The sequence below is a fragment of the Lactuca sativa genome, chromosome 4 (genome assembly GCF_002870075.4).
Source record: "Lactuca sativa cultivar Salinas chromosome 4, Lsat_Salinas_v11, whole genome shotgun sequence".
NCBI lineage: Eukaryota > Viridiplantae > Streptophyta > Magnoliopsida > Asterales > Asteraceae > Lactuca > Lactuca sativa.
The window spans coordinates 250,755,148-250,770,420 of record NC_056626.2 but is presented as its reverse complement, the minus strand read 5'-3'; the positions used below and the strand labels follow the sequence as shown (position 1 = coordinate 250,770,420).

Genomic DNA, 15,273 nt, shown 5'->3' with positions numbered 1-15,273 from the left:
ACTTGTAGACACATATCGAGTTTCTATCATAACTATTGTTAACTCTTTAGTCACACGACATATTTTTGTAAAATAACTATTATATACATTTTAGTGACAAAATATAATAAAACATGTATACACATGGAATAAAAAGCAATGTAAATAAATGTAGCCATAAATGGACAATGTGAAACGACAAAAAAATATCAAGATTAATAATAATTCAATTGAAAATTCCCATATATAATTTCCCTAGTTAAAAGGTAAAAATCCTTTTAGTGAAAACAAGTTTACTTAAATTTTCTAAAGATAGGAAAAAAGGCATAAACCAAAAACTACATTTGTTCGGTCTTGTTGAAAGTGCTCCTTGTATGCTTGCCAATGCTATCTCTCATTATAAAACTTTTTTTTTGCTTCTTGGAGCTTTTACATGCATCATCATGAGTTGATCTCATACGTGGTACCTATAGCAACATTGAACCAGATTTGAATAACTAATAATTTAAAAGACTAATTTCCAAAGGAAAAAAGTTTAATGCATAAAGTAGTTAATAGAAGAAACAAACCTTTTCATCACATTTGACAAGGTATTTTGGCCATGCAACAAAAGTTTTATATGCCTCCTCAACTGTTTTGATATCACCGTTTTGATATGGTAAAAATGCAGCTCCCTTTATCACTTCATCAATTGATACTTTATAACAGTCGTCTTGAAGTGGAACTCCATGAATGGTTTGTCTTTCCGAAGATATGTAAACGGTACCAAAAGCAACATTACTTCTGTTATTTGGATATTGTAGAATGCACTTCATTGTCTTCATTGTCTACAATGATTGCAAATATTTAGATAAAAAATAATAAACATAAATTTATATTTGCATTTTAAAATACATACCTCTGGGAGTTTTGGTGAATGAGTATTTGTTTTTAGATATGAATTTGTAGTCGCACATTAATGACCGGGGTGGCATTTCATCTTTGGCAAGTACTTTATTATTTACCTAGTAATCATAGTTGTCAACTCGTAAAAGTCACGATAATATATATATATATATATATATATATATATATATATATATATATATACACACACACACACACACTAAACATGAAAGAAACCTAGTACTAAACATAAAATGAAAGAAATCTAATACAATATAAAACACTAAAGCTAGTTTGAAAATGGTAATAATCTGACATAGGAAAGAAAGTTTGAAATTGTATATTTCTATTTATATAAAATAATAAAATATAAAATCTATTAATCTTTATATTTTTTTTTAATTTGAAAAGTTGTCTTGATCTACAATAAATATGAATAAAATAAAAGATAGGAAAACATTTGATTTCTCTTTCTTTAAAAATTGTGTGTGTTGGGTCATAATAATTTATCTTTCTTTCACTTTCTGATCACCTGCTGGACTACTCACATTTTGTTGGACATAATATCGCTAAAAACATTTGAATTTACTCATAAGGAATCAAAATCAAAAGAGAGACATAAAAATAATAGTTATTATGCATATTACATGACCAAAGTGGAAAAGATATGAATGGTAACAGTTGGTAAAGTCTAAAACAATTAAATTAGATGATTTTAGACTGGTTCAATTACTTTGACATATCAGTCAAAGCTAGGTAATAAAGCAAATTACATTCACAGTTGATGAGATATTTGTAAAAAAATAGAGGTAAAATCGATAAAAAAATAAAAAACATAAACTAAAAATAAAAAATCTTAAGGAAAAAAATGATTGAAATGTTACAAGCGCAATAACTTTCAAAATACATAGAAAATTTCAATAAATTAGGTGAAACAAACGGTCAAAGTATTTTTATTATATGAATTTAACCATTCTTGATGGTTGGTAAAATAGTTTTATTTAAAAGATTTGAAATTGTATGGTATATTTGTCTTCTCCTGATGTTCGGGAACATGAAACAAAAGAAGATAACTATAAACGTCCAATAAATCAAACAAGTGCAATAACTTTCAAACTTTTCCCAAAATACCCCTAGCATTAAAACCGTCCCAGTTTTTAATTACTCTAACAGTTGTGGCATATAAAATCCACTTTTTAGTAAAGCATTGTACTTCAAAACTTGAAAGTATAATGCTTTAATTGGCAGTCCCACTTTCACCGTTTTGACTAAACAAAGGGTTAACTTTGTGCAAATAGAAAACCAAACAAAGGGTGTATGCTAGTTCAATGCTCTAATATAAACAAATAGGTGTAGTATGTAAATTTATAAAAACAAACACATAGAGTCATACATAATTGAAAAGATGTAGAACTTACCAATTTCTCTCTTAGGGCCGTATATCCTCCTCGTCCCATCCGGTGATTATAATTCGACTTCGAACGTGCTACTATCATCTTTGTCGAAATATCCTTCCAAAATATAAATTTCACGGATCTTATAAGTATTTTATACCTTGAGAAACTATAAAATAAAAGTGATAATGAAAAAAAGAAGGAATTTAACCTTGAATTGTTTAGACTGTGTGTTCAACGAACTTGTCCCAATGATCTTGGCTAAGGATTATTGTACGATATCGTTTAGGAATTCTTTTAAGCTTGGTGGTATTCCCTAAGTAGGGCTTTATGTACTTTGCGTACAATTTTCTTCTAAAATTCCGTAGAAGGATACCAAGCTGATTCATTATATATTTTCTTCGACTATCTTCAATTTCATAAAAACGCTAAAATACGAATAACTAGTATGTTAGGCATTCAATGAAATTGCATTGGAGAATAACAATAACATATGAGTTGCATATAAAAAAACATTATTTACCGTTATTTCTTCCCATAGTTTTTCCTTGACTTCTTTTGTTACCTTCTTCCAGTTGAAAACACTAACTCCTACCCTCTCCCGTACTAAGTCTCCCAGATAACTAGGTAGTTGTGATCTATACTTCCCTGCAAACCTTCCAAATTCATCAAATTTTACACGTTTTTTTCTTCCACCAGAATTGGTATGTTCGGTTCGTAACTTTGGCAATCGAGTCAATCCCCTCTTCCTTGTTTTCTTTCTAGTCTCGTTGTTGCTATCGGAATCACTAGAAGTGTAATCATATCTGTCTTCATGTTCTGAATCATCTAGATCAGATCCATCATATTGGTCCTCCTCCTCCATTTCCAATATAGGCACATCTTCAATCAATGTGTTTTCTCCTTCCATAATGCTTAATTAAAAATGAAAAGTAACATACAAGTTAGATTAGTATTTCACTAAACAATATGATACCATACAATAATAGTTAACATAAATTCTTGATCTAGGCTTTTCATCGAACAGTTGGTGTGCAACAAGCACACTTGGTGTTCAAAAAAATAAATTTCATTATGGCATAAGTTGGAATAATATGCTATCAGTAACATTTTTAATTGAATAAAAGAGAAAAGTAATGTTACCATTCACGGAGACTTACAATTGAATAAAGAACGATTTTGGTAGAAGAACCCCTGTAGTACAGCTGATTCGCTTTCACACTGGAGAAGACCATAAAAGTGATTAAATAATCAATCTTCTTTATAGATATGAAGAAAATCGGTTCCTAATTTCAAGGATGATACCTAATATCTCGAAATTACCTTTCTCGAATCGATTTGATATGGTTTTGGCGGTGAGAAACATGAAGACTTCCCGCCTTGATTTTGGAGAGTAAACACATTCTTGAAATTTGATTGCGATCCTTTCTGGACCCTAAAACGATTTTGGAGCCGAAAAAGAGTATTTGATATTAGTTTCTGATTGTTCCTAGAATTTAACCTGTCTTCCTTCAAACGATTTGAGTATCAACACTAGCATTTACCACAAGTTAATAAAAAATACATTTTGGTCCTTGTGGATAATTAGTTTACATTTTTAGTTGTGATTCGGTTTTAAACCACATAACTCGTAGCGGTTTTTTTACACTCTTTAAAAATTCTATCAAAACTACTATTTTTTAGTTTACATTTTTGTTTGTAACATTTTTTTAACGCATTAATAGAAAATTATTCACTATTACTTTTTTTTTCTTTTAGCTAAATTAGGTGCTAAAGATAAATATTATACTCATTATTTAATTAGTCTAAGTATATATAGCTATTATTATATATAAAATATAAATATATAATTTATTAGATATATAATATAATAGTACAATTTGTTTCGGTTTTAGCGGTTGGTGTATATATTAAAACCGCATTGCATCAAAAACTTTTGGCTTTTGCAAAAGTATAATCATAAAACCATAATCCCAAATGGTCGATAAATAATAAGTCATTAGCATTAAGTTGTGGTCCTAATCCCATATGCCCTAAAGTCATGCCATTAGCTTTTAGTAAATATCTTGATTATCTGTAGTAATTCAATCACCATAATCCCAAATTGCCCATAAATAATAAGTGATTAGCCTTAAGTCTTACTCATAATCTTATAGCCATAATTCCCTATACCCTAAAGGCATTAGTCATTAACATTTGGTGAATGTTTATTATCAAATATCCATAATCCCCTATGGTTATTTGCAGTATGCTTTATTTGATCTCAGCTTATGATGGTGATAGTAGGTGGTGGTGGTGAGTGATAGTAGCGGGGTCAGTGTCTGATGATGGTAGTGATAGTGGCGGTGGTTGTGGTGCTATTGGTGGCGGTGACGGTAGTTGGTGGCGGTTGTAGGTGGTGGCGGTGGTAGTTGTGGCAGTGACAGTAGTGGTAGCGGTGGCAAGTTGTGGTGGTGGTAGGTGGTGGTAGGTGGTAGTTGTGGCAGGTGCCGGTAAATGGGTGGTAGTAGCGGTAGGTGGTAGTTGAGGTGATGGGTGTTTGGCGGTGATAGTAGGTAATGGTGGCAGTGGTGGTGGCAGTGGCATTAGTGGTAGCAGTGGCAGGTGGTGGTGGTGGTAGGTGGTAGTTGGCGATGGCGATGGCGTTGGTGGTGACGATAACTTTAGGTGGTGGCGGTGACGGTAGATGGTCGCAGTTGTAGATGGTGGTGGGAGTAGGTGGTGACGGTTGTAAGTGGTGGTGGCGGTAGTTATGGCTATGGTGATAGTGCTCAAGGCGATGACAGGTGGTGGTGGTAGGTAGTGGTGGCGATGGTGGTAAGTGGATGGTAGTGGCGGTGGTAGTAGCCGTAGTTGGTAGTTGAGATGATAGGTGTTGGGTGGTGGTGGCGGTAGCGTTAGTTAGTGGCGATGGCGGTGGTAGTTAGTGGTGGTGGTGGTAACGGTAGCAGTGGTAGGTGGAGTTGGTGATTGATGATGCGTAGTGGTGAAGGCGGGTGGAGGTAGCGGGTGGTGGTGGCGGATGGTGGTGGTGGTCGAGGTAGTGGTAGGTGTTTGTGGTGGTGGTAGGTGGTGATGGTGGTGGTGGCGGTGGTGGAGGTTGTAGTTGTGATAGTGGCGGTACTGGTAGCGGTGGTGGTGGCGATGGTGGTAGTGGTGGTGGTGGGTGGTGACGGTGTGGATGGTGGTGGTGGTGGTGGTGGTGGGCGATAGCGGTGGCAGGTGGTGATGGTAGTGGTGGTGACGGCGTTGGTGGTGGTGATGGAAACAGTAACGGTGGTAGGTGGTGGTGGTGGTGGTGGTAATGACAGTGGTGGCGGGTGGGGTTGGCGGTGGCGATAGGTGGTAGTGGTTGTGATGGAAATAATAGGTGGTGGTGGTGAGTGATAGTGGCTGGGTCAGTGGCTGATGTTGGTAGTGGTGGTGGCGGTAGTTGGTGGCGGATATAGGTGGTGGTGGCGGTAGTTGGTGGCGGATATAGGTGGTGGTGGCGGTAGTTGTGGCAGTGGCGGTAGTGGTAGCGGTGGCAGGTGGTGGTAGGTGGTAGTGGTGACGGTGGCGGTAAATGGGTGGTAGTAGTAGCGGTAGGTGGTAGTTGAGGTGATGGGTGTTTGGCGGTTGTAGATGGTGGTGACAGTAGGTAGTTGTGGTGGTGGTGGTGGCAATGGCGGTAGTGGTAGCAGTGGCAGGTGGTGGTGGTAGGTGGTAGTTGGTGGTGGCGGTGGCGATGACGGTGACGATAACGTTAAGTGGTGGCGGTAGGTGGTGCCGGTTGTAAGTGGTGGCGGTGGTAGTTATGGCAGTGGTGAAAGTGGTCAGAGCGGTGGCAGGTGGTGGTGGTAGTGGTGGCGATGGTGGTAAGTGGATGGTAGTGGTGGTGGTAGTAGCGATAGTTAGTAGTTGAGATGATAGGTTTTGGGTGGTGGTGGCGGTAGCATTAGGTGGTGGCGATGGCGGTGGTAGTTGGTGGTGGTGGTGGTAAAGGTAGAAGTGGTAAATGGTGGTGGTGACTAGTGATGGGTAGTGGTGGTGGCGGGTGGAGGTGGCAGATGGTGGTGGCGGGTGGTGGTGGTGGTGGAGGTAGTGGTAGGTGTTTGTGGTGGCGCTAGGTAGTGATGGTGGCGGTCGTAGGTGGTGGTGGTGGCGGTGGCGGTGGCAGTGGTAGGTGGTGGAGATTGTAGTTGTGATAGTGGCAGTAGTGGTAGCGGTGGTGGTGGTGATGATGGTAGCGGTGAGCGGCAGTGGTGGTGGGTGGTGGGTGCTGGCAGTGGCAGTGGTTGTAGGTGGTGGTGGTATTATTTAATAGCTATATATTCATTACTCTCCTTTGGCCTAATGCACTGGTGTTGTTAATAACCATAAATACAAAAACTATTTGTGAAAATAATAAAATCCTTTTAAAATCATAGACTAACATTTATATAAATGAAAGGAATCGTGTGACATGTTTCTAATTAAAATTTGATTTCAGTAAAGTAAGATCATAGGAAAGAATTCAAATACCTGAAAACTCATCGCTTCTTAAATGTTTCTTGCAAGACCAGCCCAATGGGTGGAGCAGGAGGCTGGGCGACAGCCCAATTGAGGCCCCAAATTTTTGGCATGTTAGATTATATATACGGTGTGTATATATATATAAGATGTGGCTGGAATAAGACATCGAATGTCTTTGAGTTAAAACTGGCTAAGCGCCTGCCATCATTTACCTACTGCCCGTGTTTGATTCTTGCTTTACACTTTTTTTCAATTAAATTAGCTTTGTTTACTTTATTTAACAATTTACTTTTGACATGGCCCACAAACGTAAATTTAGTCTTACTATTTTTGTTCCTTTGCTTTCTCAAAAAATGCCAGGAGTTCAATTCTAAGAATTAACGATTTAACGGTTATTTTATTTATTTTCCTTTCTTTAATATATATATTTATTTATTTTCCTTTCTTTAATATATATATATATATATATATATATATATATATATATATATATATATATATATATATAGACTTAGGTTCAAATATTTTCACTATCTATTGTGTGTATGATTAATTCTGGACCAATCATTTTAATTATTTTAAGAAAGTAATTAATGAATATTAAATGATGAATATGTAATTAATATCCATTATATCTTCAACACGTAATATGCATTAATTGTTTTCTTAAAATAACTAAAATGATTGGTCCAGAATCAATCATACATGCACATAATAGATAGTGAAAACAAAATAATGTAATCATATATATATATATATATATATATATATATATATATATATATATATATATATATATATATGTGTGTGTGTGTGTGTGTGTGTGTGTGTGTGTGTGTGTGTTTAGGTTCATTAGAGACGAGTCTAATTTTGTGAGACCGTGAGATCATTTTTTTCTAATAAAATATTTTAATATTCTAATCTTCATAAAAATATAATATATGTAATATTTTGATATTCTAAAAACATATAATGTTAAAATATTATAGATATTAGATTTTTACGAAGATTATAATATTAGAACAGTTCATTAGAAAAAATTGGTTTTACGGTCTTATAAAATTATTTATGTTTCAAATTAACCTTTATATATATATATATATATATATATATATATATATATATATATATATATATATATATATATATATATATATATATAATTTAACTCATATTTATAAGGCATTTTCTTAATTTTTTGTTCCGGACCCCAAATATGTTCGAGACGGGCCTAGTTTCTTTGACCAACTCTAAGGGGTAGGCTGTTCGTTTGAGATCAATAACTTGCCGGCAAGGTAAGTAGATAACGTCAAAGGCAAAATGAAATATTGAAACGTAAAAATTGGAACTAGGCGATTAAGGCCCATAACTAAGAAAACCGATTACTATTGTTTATCATAATTTACATATATGAAATTCATTACGTTTTTATTGGGATTTACCAATATACACCACTTCATCAAAAAATCAACTTAATATACTAATTAACACTTTGACATTTGACCCACGCATAATTTCACCACGCAGGACTTTGACCATTAAATACTTCCAGTCATTTTTTTCTTTAATGATGACTATCTTTTATTTTTATACATACACCAAATTGTAAAAAGTAACAATAAATTACTCATAGTTACAAGTATTTCCTTTTTTCATGAACATGATTTACCTTTTAGTCACAAATAACATGTTTAACTGTGACTATAACATACTTATAGTTATACATTTTTTTCTTTTATCATGAAAAATGTTCATTTTTAGACACACATAATACACTAAACATGATCATAAAATACTTATAGTTACTTGTTTGGTTGCTCTTAATCATTGTGCAATAAATGCTATCGTATGGACACACAAATAATTAATGTGGCCATATATTGCCTTTTAGTTAGGTTTCATTCAAATGTCAATATCTGCTCCATGATATAGCCACATAAACATTTGCTTTATGTGACCATATAAGAATCTATTGTCTCTTATAAAAACCATCACAAAGTTTTTCCATATATCTAACAAACATGTGGCGGATGGTGACATTTGGCCTCATTGTTCCACTATGACTAATAATTGTCACATTTGTTATGTTTAAACGTGTCTAAAGGTTTCAACTATATTACTAATGGTCATGAAATACAACTTAAAATGTCACTAAAACAATGGCCAAATTTTACCAATAAACTTTAGACACAGTTTTAGTCAAAAGTGTGGCTGGGCGGTTTTGGCAAAAGTGTGACCATAGGTCATTTTTGTACTAGTGCTTATAGTTGTTATGTTTGATGTCTCAGGTACCAGCGAGGACCGTGGGAAGGCGACGGCTTCACACGTACACACACACTGATGGAGATTATTATATGTAGAGATCTTGGGATCTGTTTTTGAAAACAGAATTGATTATGGATTTTGATTTGTGATGTGATACATTATGTGATTTTAAAAATGAAAAATTATTTTGAAAATTTATGGTGTTACATCGATAATTTTTATTTATACCAAACTGTGATCTCTAATACTCACTTTGGAGTATATCACACCAACAGCATATATAATTCATTGTAATACCCATTCGTTTATCGCCAATAAGCTCATTCATAATTTTACACATAATAACATCAATAGTGCCAACAATTGGTATCAAGCATATGGCATGATAAAACTTTCTTAATAGACCTAGTAGAAATGCCTTGTAAAGAAAAAAAATAATGTACAAAACTACTCACAATACCTTTTTTAATCTCAACTAGAGAACATAATCATTTATGTGATAAAATTCTTAATATCAAACAATAATACATAGGAAAACTCATTTGCTATGAAGCCATAAACATCTACATGAACTTACCTCGCCAACTATGAAAACTAACTATCATCTACTTATGTTATCTAGAAACTCAACCGCTTGGGCAAACTTCTTTGAAGAATATACCAAGATCCTCATGAGTTGTCACAATATACAAGGAGTTAACCTTAGAAACTATTTGTCACTAGCCTAATTAAAATCCATATTACAACTGCTAAATGACCTAACACCATAAGCCTTTAGTTCAGTCTCATTTATCTAAAGACTATGGCTCGCAACCTGGCCTGGTCATCCAAATCAAGAATACTATAACGAAATGCATCTGTCAACATTACCATTGTGTTCATAATCGCACCATATCATGACTCTAGTAATTGCATCAGGTTCTAACAACCTTGCACTATTAGTGCCACGTAAACACAATTACATACTATTGGATTAGGAGAATACATTATCACTTTCAACATACCCTCACTGACCGGCCTCACAACCTCTATCTCTATGTCGTAATTTCCTCTCCCCTAATTTCATCTTAATTCCTATATATCAATGTTAAAATGTACTTTCAAAGGCTACAAGACATTGTGTAACCATTTTGAGCTCTCCCAAAAAACCGCACAATGAATGACGAAAACACACACACATACACACACACACACACACACACATATATATATATATATATATATATATATATATATATATATATGTGTGTGTGTGTGTGTGTGTGTGTATATATATATATATATAGCGTTGCGGCAATCATGTGGCTGTGCCTCGGTCGCGTGTTGAACTCCACATATGCCACGTGTCCTACTGCTCCTCATGTGTCACTCTCAAGTTTACACGTGTTCTTGTGACTCATTTCATCTCCACATCGTAACAACCAAGTGATCGCGCACACAACAACAAACTTCGACTGTTTGACTTTAACTTTCGTTGAATTTCTCAGAATAGCAATGTACTTTTATCTTAACATCAAACAGTCACAGATTTCTCATATGAACTCCGTTTTTTGACAAACGTTATATCCACAAAATTTTCTGAGACTAAAATACAACTTTTGAAATATTACTCCTGCATAGAGTAAATCGATTCTGAAATTTATGGGTCGTTAATGTGAAGTTCATATGAGACCATAGACATGGGGAAAATATCTAAAAAAATCTTCTAAATTGATTGAAGGTTCAGATTTAATCAAAAAAAATGAGGGAGGCTATGGTAGTTGTGTAAAGAACCCAAACCTTGTAATTAATTCGAATAAACGAAGCTGTAGAAATATAATTTAGCCTATTTAAACACATTCCTCTCTTAAAATAAAATTTTCATTCGACAAAACCCTTTTATCTAAAACGCTTTCATATAGAAAACCCTTCTCTATCACAAATCTATTTATGCTATGATTAGAACATTGTTAACGATAAATCGACATTGAAAATTCAAGCTCGCTATTCTGGTTTCTTGCTCGAATTCATTAGTGATTTCCCTTATAAAGAAATTGAAGATATTTCTACAGATTTCATTATACTACAAACCTATTTCTGATTCCAATTTACACAATCTATCAACAAATGTGTCCCATTCTACACAGTCCGATTCCGATTTTTTAATCTAAATGTATTCTAGGTAACATGTAATACTATACTTTAAGTGCAATTTTTATCTAGTGTTTTAAAATTTATATATTTTGTTTACATTTATGGATACTCGTTGTACATACAACTTTATGTGTACTTTTGAACTAACATATCTAATGATTTATAATTATAAATTAGTATCATAAAATCTCTAATCGCTTAACTACTAGAAAACAACCCTTTAATGATGTGCAAACAATGACACACAGTGATTTACGATACACAAAAGCGTGCGCCCTAAAAATAATGTCATCTCTTCTAAAATTTAAAGGATAGAGGACACGCATTTATGTGTGCCTTGAAATTAGTGTCGAAAAAGATAAAAAAGAAATACGGAGGGCATCTATCATAAAACTCGTGTTGTGTAAAGGTGTTGCTTTATATTTTTTTAAGAAGGCGCGTTCTCCGTATTTTTTGGGAAATGAAATCCAAAAAAAATTAAACACCCCGCCTGATACTCCTTCTTCTCCTTCTAAAATCCTCTGCTAAGAACCCTAAATCATTCATAATCATTTTCCATTCCCAAAAAAAATAAACATCCCGCCTACTACGACTCCCCAAATCACCCTAAATCATAAATGCCTAAATATTAAGAACCCTAATTTGTTCTTGAGAAACGGTGCCTTAGATCAAAAACTGTGAATTCAACTTGAATTAGTTCAGGTTCTCTCAATCAAGAACCTCCCCATTTTATAACTCAGAAAAAGCATCAATGCAGACATATTGCACCTGCACCGGAGTCAGCCGTTTGTTATCCCATATGGTCATCGTCACAGCCTCGGGCTTTATCAACTCCTTCCGCAAGATCTTTCTTGTAAATTCTATAAATCCTAACCTTTCTCTCAATCAAGAAACTCTAACCTTTCTCTCTTTTTCCTCGTTTGTATAAATCAATTCAGTCAATCAATGATGCCATCATACGTTTCTTTTCTCCATTACCCTTTTTTTCCCTAAAATCATATATGGGTTTCTGTTTACTCATATCATTTCTCCAAGATTTTGATGTATTCATCACTTACAAATCTCTCAATTCTCTTTCTGTTGGTGGATCTCCTCTTTTTTGCTCTCGATGGAGGGTTTTTTGAGCCTTCAGGTCTCGGATTTCTTTTAGGCCTTCTTCAACTGTACTCATGCATAAATTCTTTGGTAAGGGTCTTTAATCACTCTTTAATTTCGATTCTATGCTGTTTCCGTTAGTCAGTTTGCTAATTTTCTGTTCAATTTTTGTTATTTAATTGTTTTATTAGGGGTTCTCGACATTATTACTTTACTTGACTATATTTAGAAGATCACATCTTAAAATCCACCAAAGTATCATTTATTTGTTGTTGAATTGTCCTGTTGCTACTATACATTGTTGTTTCTTTTTCTCTTTGAAGCCTTAACGAATGAAACCAAATTTTCATTTATTTGTTGTTCTTCGTTTCTTTGCAGGATTATATGTTTGTCTTAACAGAGGAGATGTGACTCCAAATGCTCAAAAGGTTAGTAAAAAGTTAGTTGTTCTTGAATCACTCTAGAAACTGCGTAAGTTTTGTAAAAACCAACTTTTTTCTGACAGCAATCAATAGAAGTTGCAGGGCGTATAATAGTCTCCTTTATGGTGGATCATATATTTCTTGGCATCAAAGATGCTAGTTTGTGACTTTTTATACTTGTCTAAAATCCCATCTTTCTTCTTTTTGTTTTCCTATTTCTTACAATTATATTCTCAATTAAGAATTTAAGATAAGATGTATACAATAGAAAAATGGCACTCACTAAAAAATCCCATTATACTTCTAGGGTTCCAGTTAGAACTTCTGATGCAGTCACTTTACTATTCTTGGGTAGATTTCCATGCGATGCGACACTCCTAAATAGCTATATGTTTATGTTCTTCCCAGTAGGATGTAATTATTTATGCACGATGATATGTTAAAAACACACATTAGTTTTATTTTATTTTGCAGGCAACTGTATCTGATGGAGCAATTGCCAAATGCTTAACTCGGGTCATGCTTAGTGGACTAATTTTACGGTACACTCTCTTAACATAAAATCTTCACATCCAAAATTTATATATGCATCTGCATTGTGTTTAATATTGATAGTTACTAACTATAATTAGGGGTTTTTTATTTTTTATATAATGAGCTTAATGGGTGACGCACTTAATATAGCCAACTATAATTGGTTGTTTCTTTTTAAGTTAATCCGGATAGAGTGACCTTCGTTATTTTCCCTTTCACTTTTTTTCTCCAACTCCTCTCATGTTATAATTTATGAAACAAACCTTATGTACACACTACACAAACACACATCATTATTGATTTAGCTACTTTATAGAAACGGCTCCTCAGTGAAATGTGATTCCAAGCATTAAACTTAAACAAAATTTATATGATTGAATTCAGGGATACGTTCTCTCATCCACCATGCCCACTAGTGCAACCATCCATACAAGATGCTGCAGATGAACCTCTATACATTCCAGATTTTGGTATGGATTGATTGTCACTGATGTGTTTCTCATTAATGTAAAAATTAAGATTTTGCAATTTCTTTTTTTTTTTTGTTTTTTTCACTAGGAAAAAATTTCTGTCCTCCAATATATCCACTAGGCGATCAACAACCGAAACAAGATGACCGTGTCCCACTCATGTCCCTCCATTGTCTAAATTCATGCCCTTCCTTCCCCTACCAGGTAGATACTGCGAGACTTGCTGTTGAGATGTTAGGGTTTACTTTGGTCATACTCAAGAAATTGCATCAATCTCTTTCCTGCCTACTTGGTGAGGAACCAATCACCAGGTAAATTAGGTCAAAGTTTTGTTGCTCAAAAACATCTTGAAGCCAAATTGTTACATAATTAAATGAATTCTTTTTACATGGAATTATAGTTTGTGTTGAATATAAAATTTGGAATTTTGCATACAGATAGGATGCCGGTCAAACAAGTGGAGGCTCAGGTACTTCTTTTTCCAATAATATCATCACTAAACCAAGTATTGAGTGCTTCATGTTGATAAGTGCAACATTAATTTTGCTTTGAAAAGCCTTAGACTGACTTTGGTTTATATAAATAATGGAATTATAGTGTGATGTTGTGCATCATTCCTATGATTTTTGTTTATTCAACTACATTTATAAAGATGTTGTCATCTTTTTTTATGTTTTTTTTACTTTTCAGCTCTGGTGGAAGCTCTTTCTGCATTAATTCTTGTTCTTCTGTTTTTGGTTCAAAAATTTGGAACTGCAAGAGTGAGCTTTTTGTTCTCACCAAAAATACTATTTTTTGTTGACAAAACTACAAAATTGGTTTTGGTCCCTGAAAGATTTGAAATGACTGTTTTTCCCTTTTAATTTCGTTTTTTATATTATTTTATATTTGTTTTAATAGTTTATTAATTAAAAGTAAAAGAGAAAAATAGTCATTTCAACTTTCTTAGGACCAAAACCATAGGAATTTCTTGATTTTAGAACAAATCAAGAAGAGTATATTACTATTTTTTGCATTCAACTCTCTAAATAAATGAATATTTATTTTTTAGATAGGGTTTTACATCCTCAAGTTTTGATCATTAATTTGATTGCTAAGTGTGCTCATAAGGGCACAGAAGTTAGCTTATAGTTCTCTTTCTGCTTTTCTATTCTTTTAATCCCAATCTGTCCTAACTATTTGTCTACGTCTGTTCATACTACTTCTTAAGGTATGGGCAATTGCAGATTTTAGACGACAAGGCTTTCTTGGCTTCAAAGAGTTTATTACTGCAATGCAGGTAGTTTTTTAGCTTTATCTTCTTTCTCTTCTATCCCCCATTTCTATATACATGACCCTTTTTGGTGTGTGTGGTGATTGTAGTTGATTTCTATTGCACAAGTAGGACACACATTAAGTAGCGACCTCTTAAATTCTGATGGTAAGTTGTGTAACCACATCTTCTTTTCTTTACACTTTTAACATGTAAATATGTAATATTTTAACCTTTGATTACCTTTCTTGTGTTCATGTTATCTTACAATGCAGTTGATTATGAAAATCTGAAACCACCTGTTATGGATGGTCTGGATGTCTTACTAGCTGTATGTATACCTTTCTCTC

At 34.1% G+C, this 15,273-nt stretch overlaps 1 protein-coding gene and 1 long non-coding RNA gene across 3 annotated transcripts; both read right to left on the bottom strand.

Moving 5' to 3' along the window:
* Nucleotides 1-173: 173 nt before the first annotated feature.
* Nucleotides 174-3,762, bottom strand: LOC128133315 (uncharacterized). Of its 2 annotated transcripts, XR_008231796.1 has the most exons (8): nucleotides 3,582-3,761; nucleotides 3,419-3,479; nucleotides 2,782-3,172; nucleotides 2,470-2,686; nucleotides 2,283-2,375; nucleotides 878-983; nucleotides 549-806; nucleotides 174-446 (listed from the first exon to the last, which is right to left on the bottom strand). It is a non-coding gene; the product is annotated as an uncharacterized LOC128133315 (long non-coding RNA). The 2 variants fall into 2 exon arrangements; XR_008231795.1 differs by having other exon boundaries at nucleotides 2,283-2,686; nucleotides 3,582-3,762.
* A 764-nt stretch (nucleotides 3,763-4,526) lies between these two features.
* LOC128133610 (uncharacterized) lies at nucleotides 4,527-12,321 on the bottom strand. The gene is made up of 3 exons (XM_052771114.1): nucleotides 12,209-12,321; nucleotides 5,528-6,519; nucleotides 4,527-5,014 (listed from the first exon to the last, which is right to left on the bottom strand). Exons 1-3 carry the CDS (start codon nucleotides 12,319-12,321, stop codon nucleotides 4,527-4,529), a joined length of 1,593 nt encoding a protein of 530 aa, XP_052627074.1.
* Between the last annotated feature and the right edge of the window lie 2,952 nt (nucleotides 12,322-15,273).

Excerpts from the sequence above, each read along its gene's own strand:
- LOC128133610 (XM_052771114.1), bottom strand. The coding sequence starts at position 12,321 with ATGAGTACAGTTGAAGAAGGCCTAAAAGAAATCCGAGACCTGAAGGCT. Across the intron at positions 6,520-12,208 it reads GAAAGAGAATTGAGAGATTT|CACCCACCACCCACCACCAC; the intron begins GTAAGTGATGAA and ends TGCCACTGCCAG. Across the intron at positions 5,015-5,527 it reads CACCACCTACCACCGTTACT|CCATAACTACCGCCACCACC; the intron begins GTTTCCATCACC and ends CTATCACCATAG.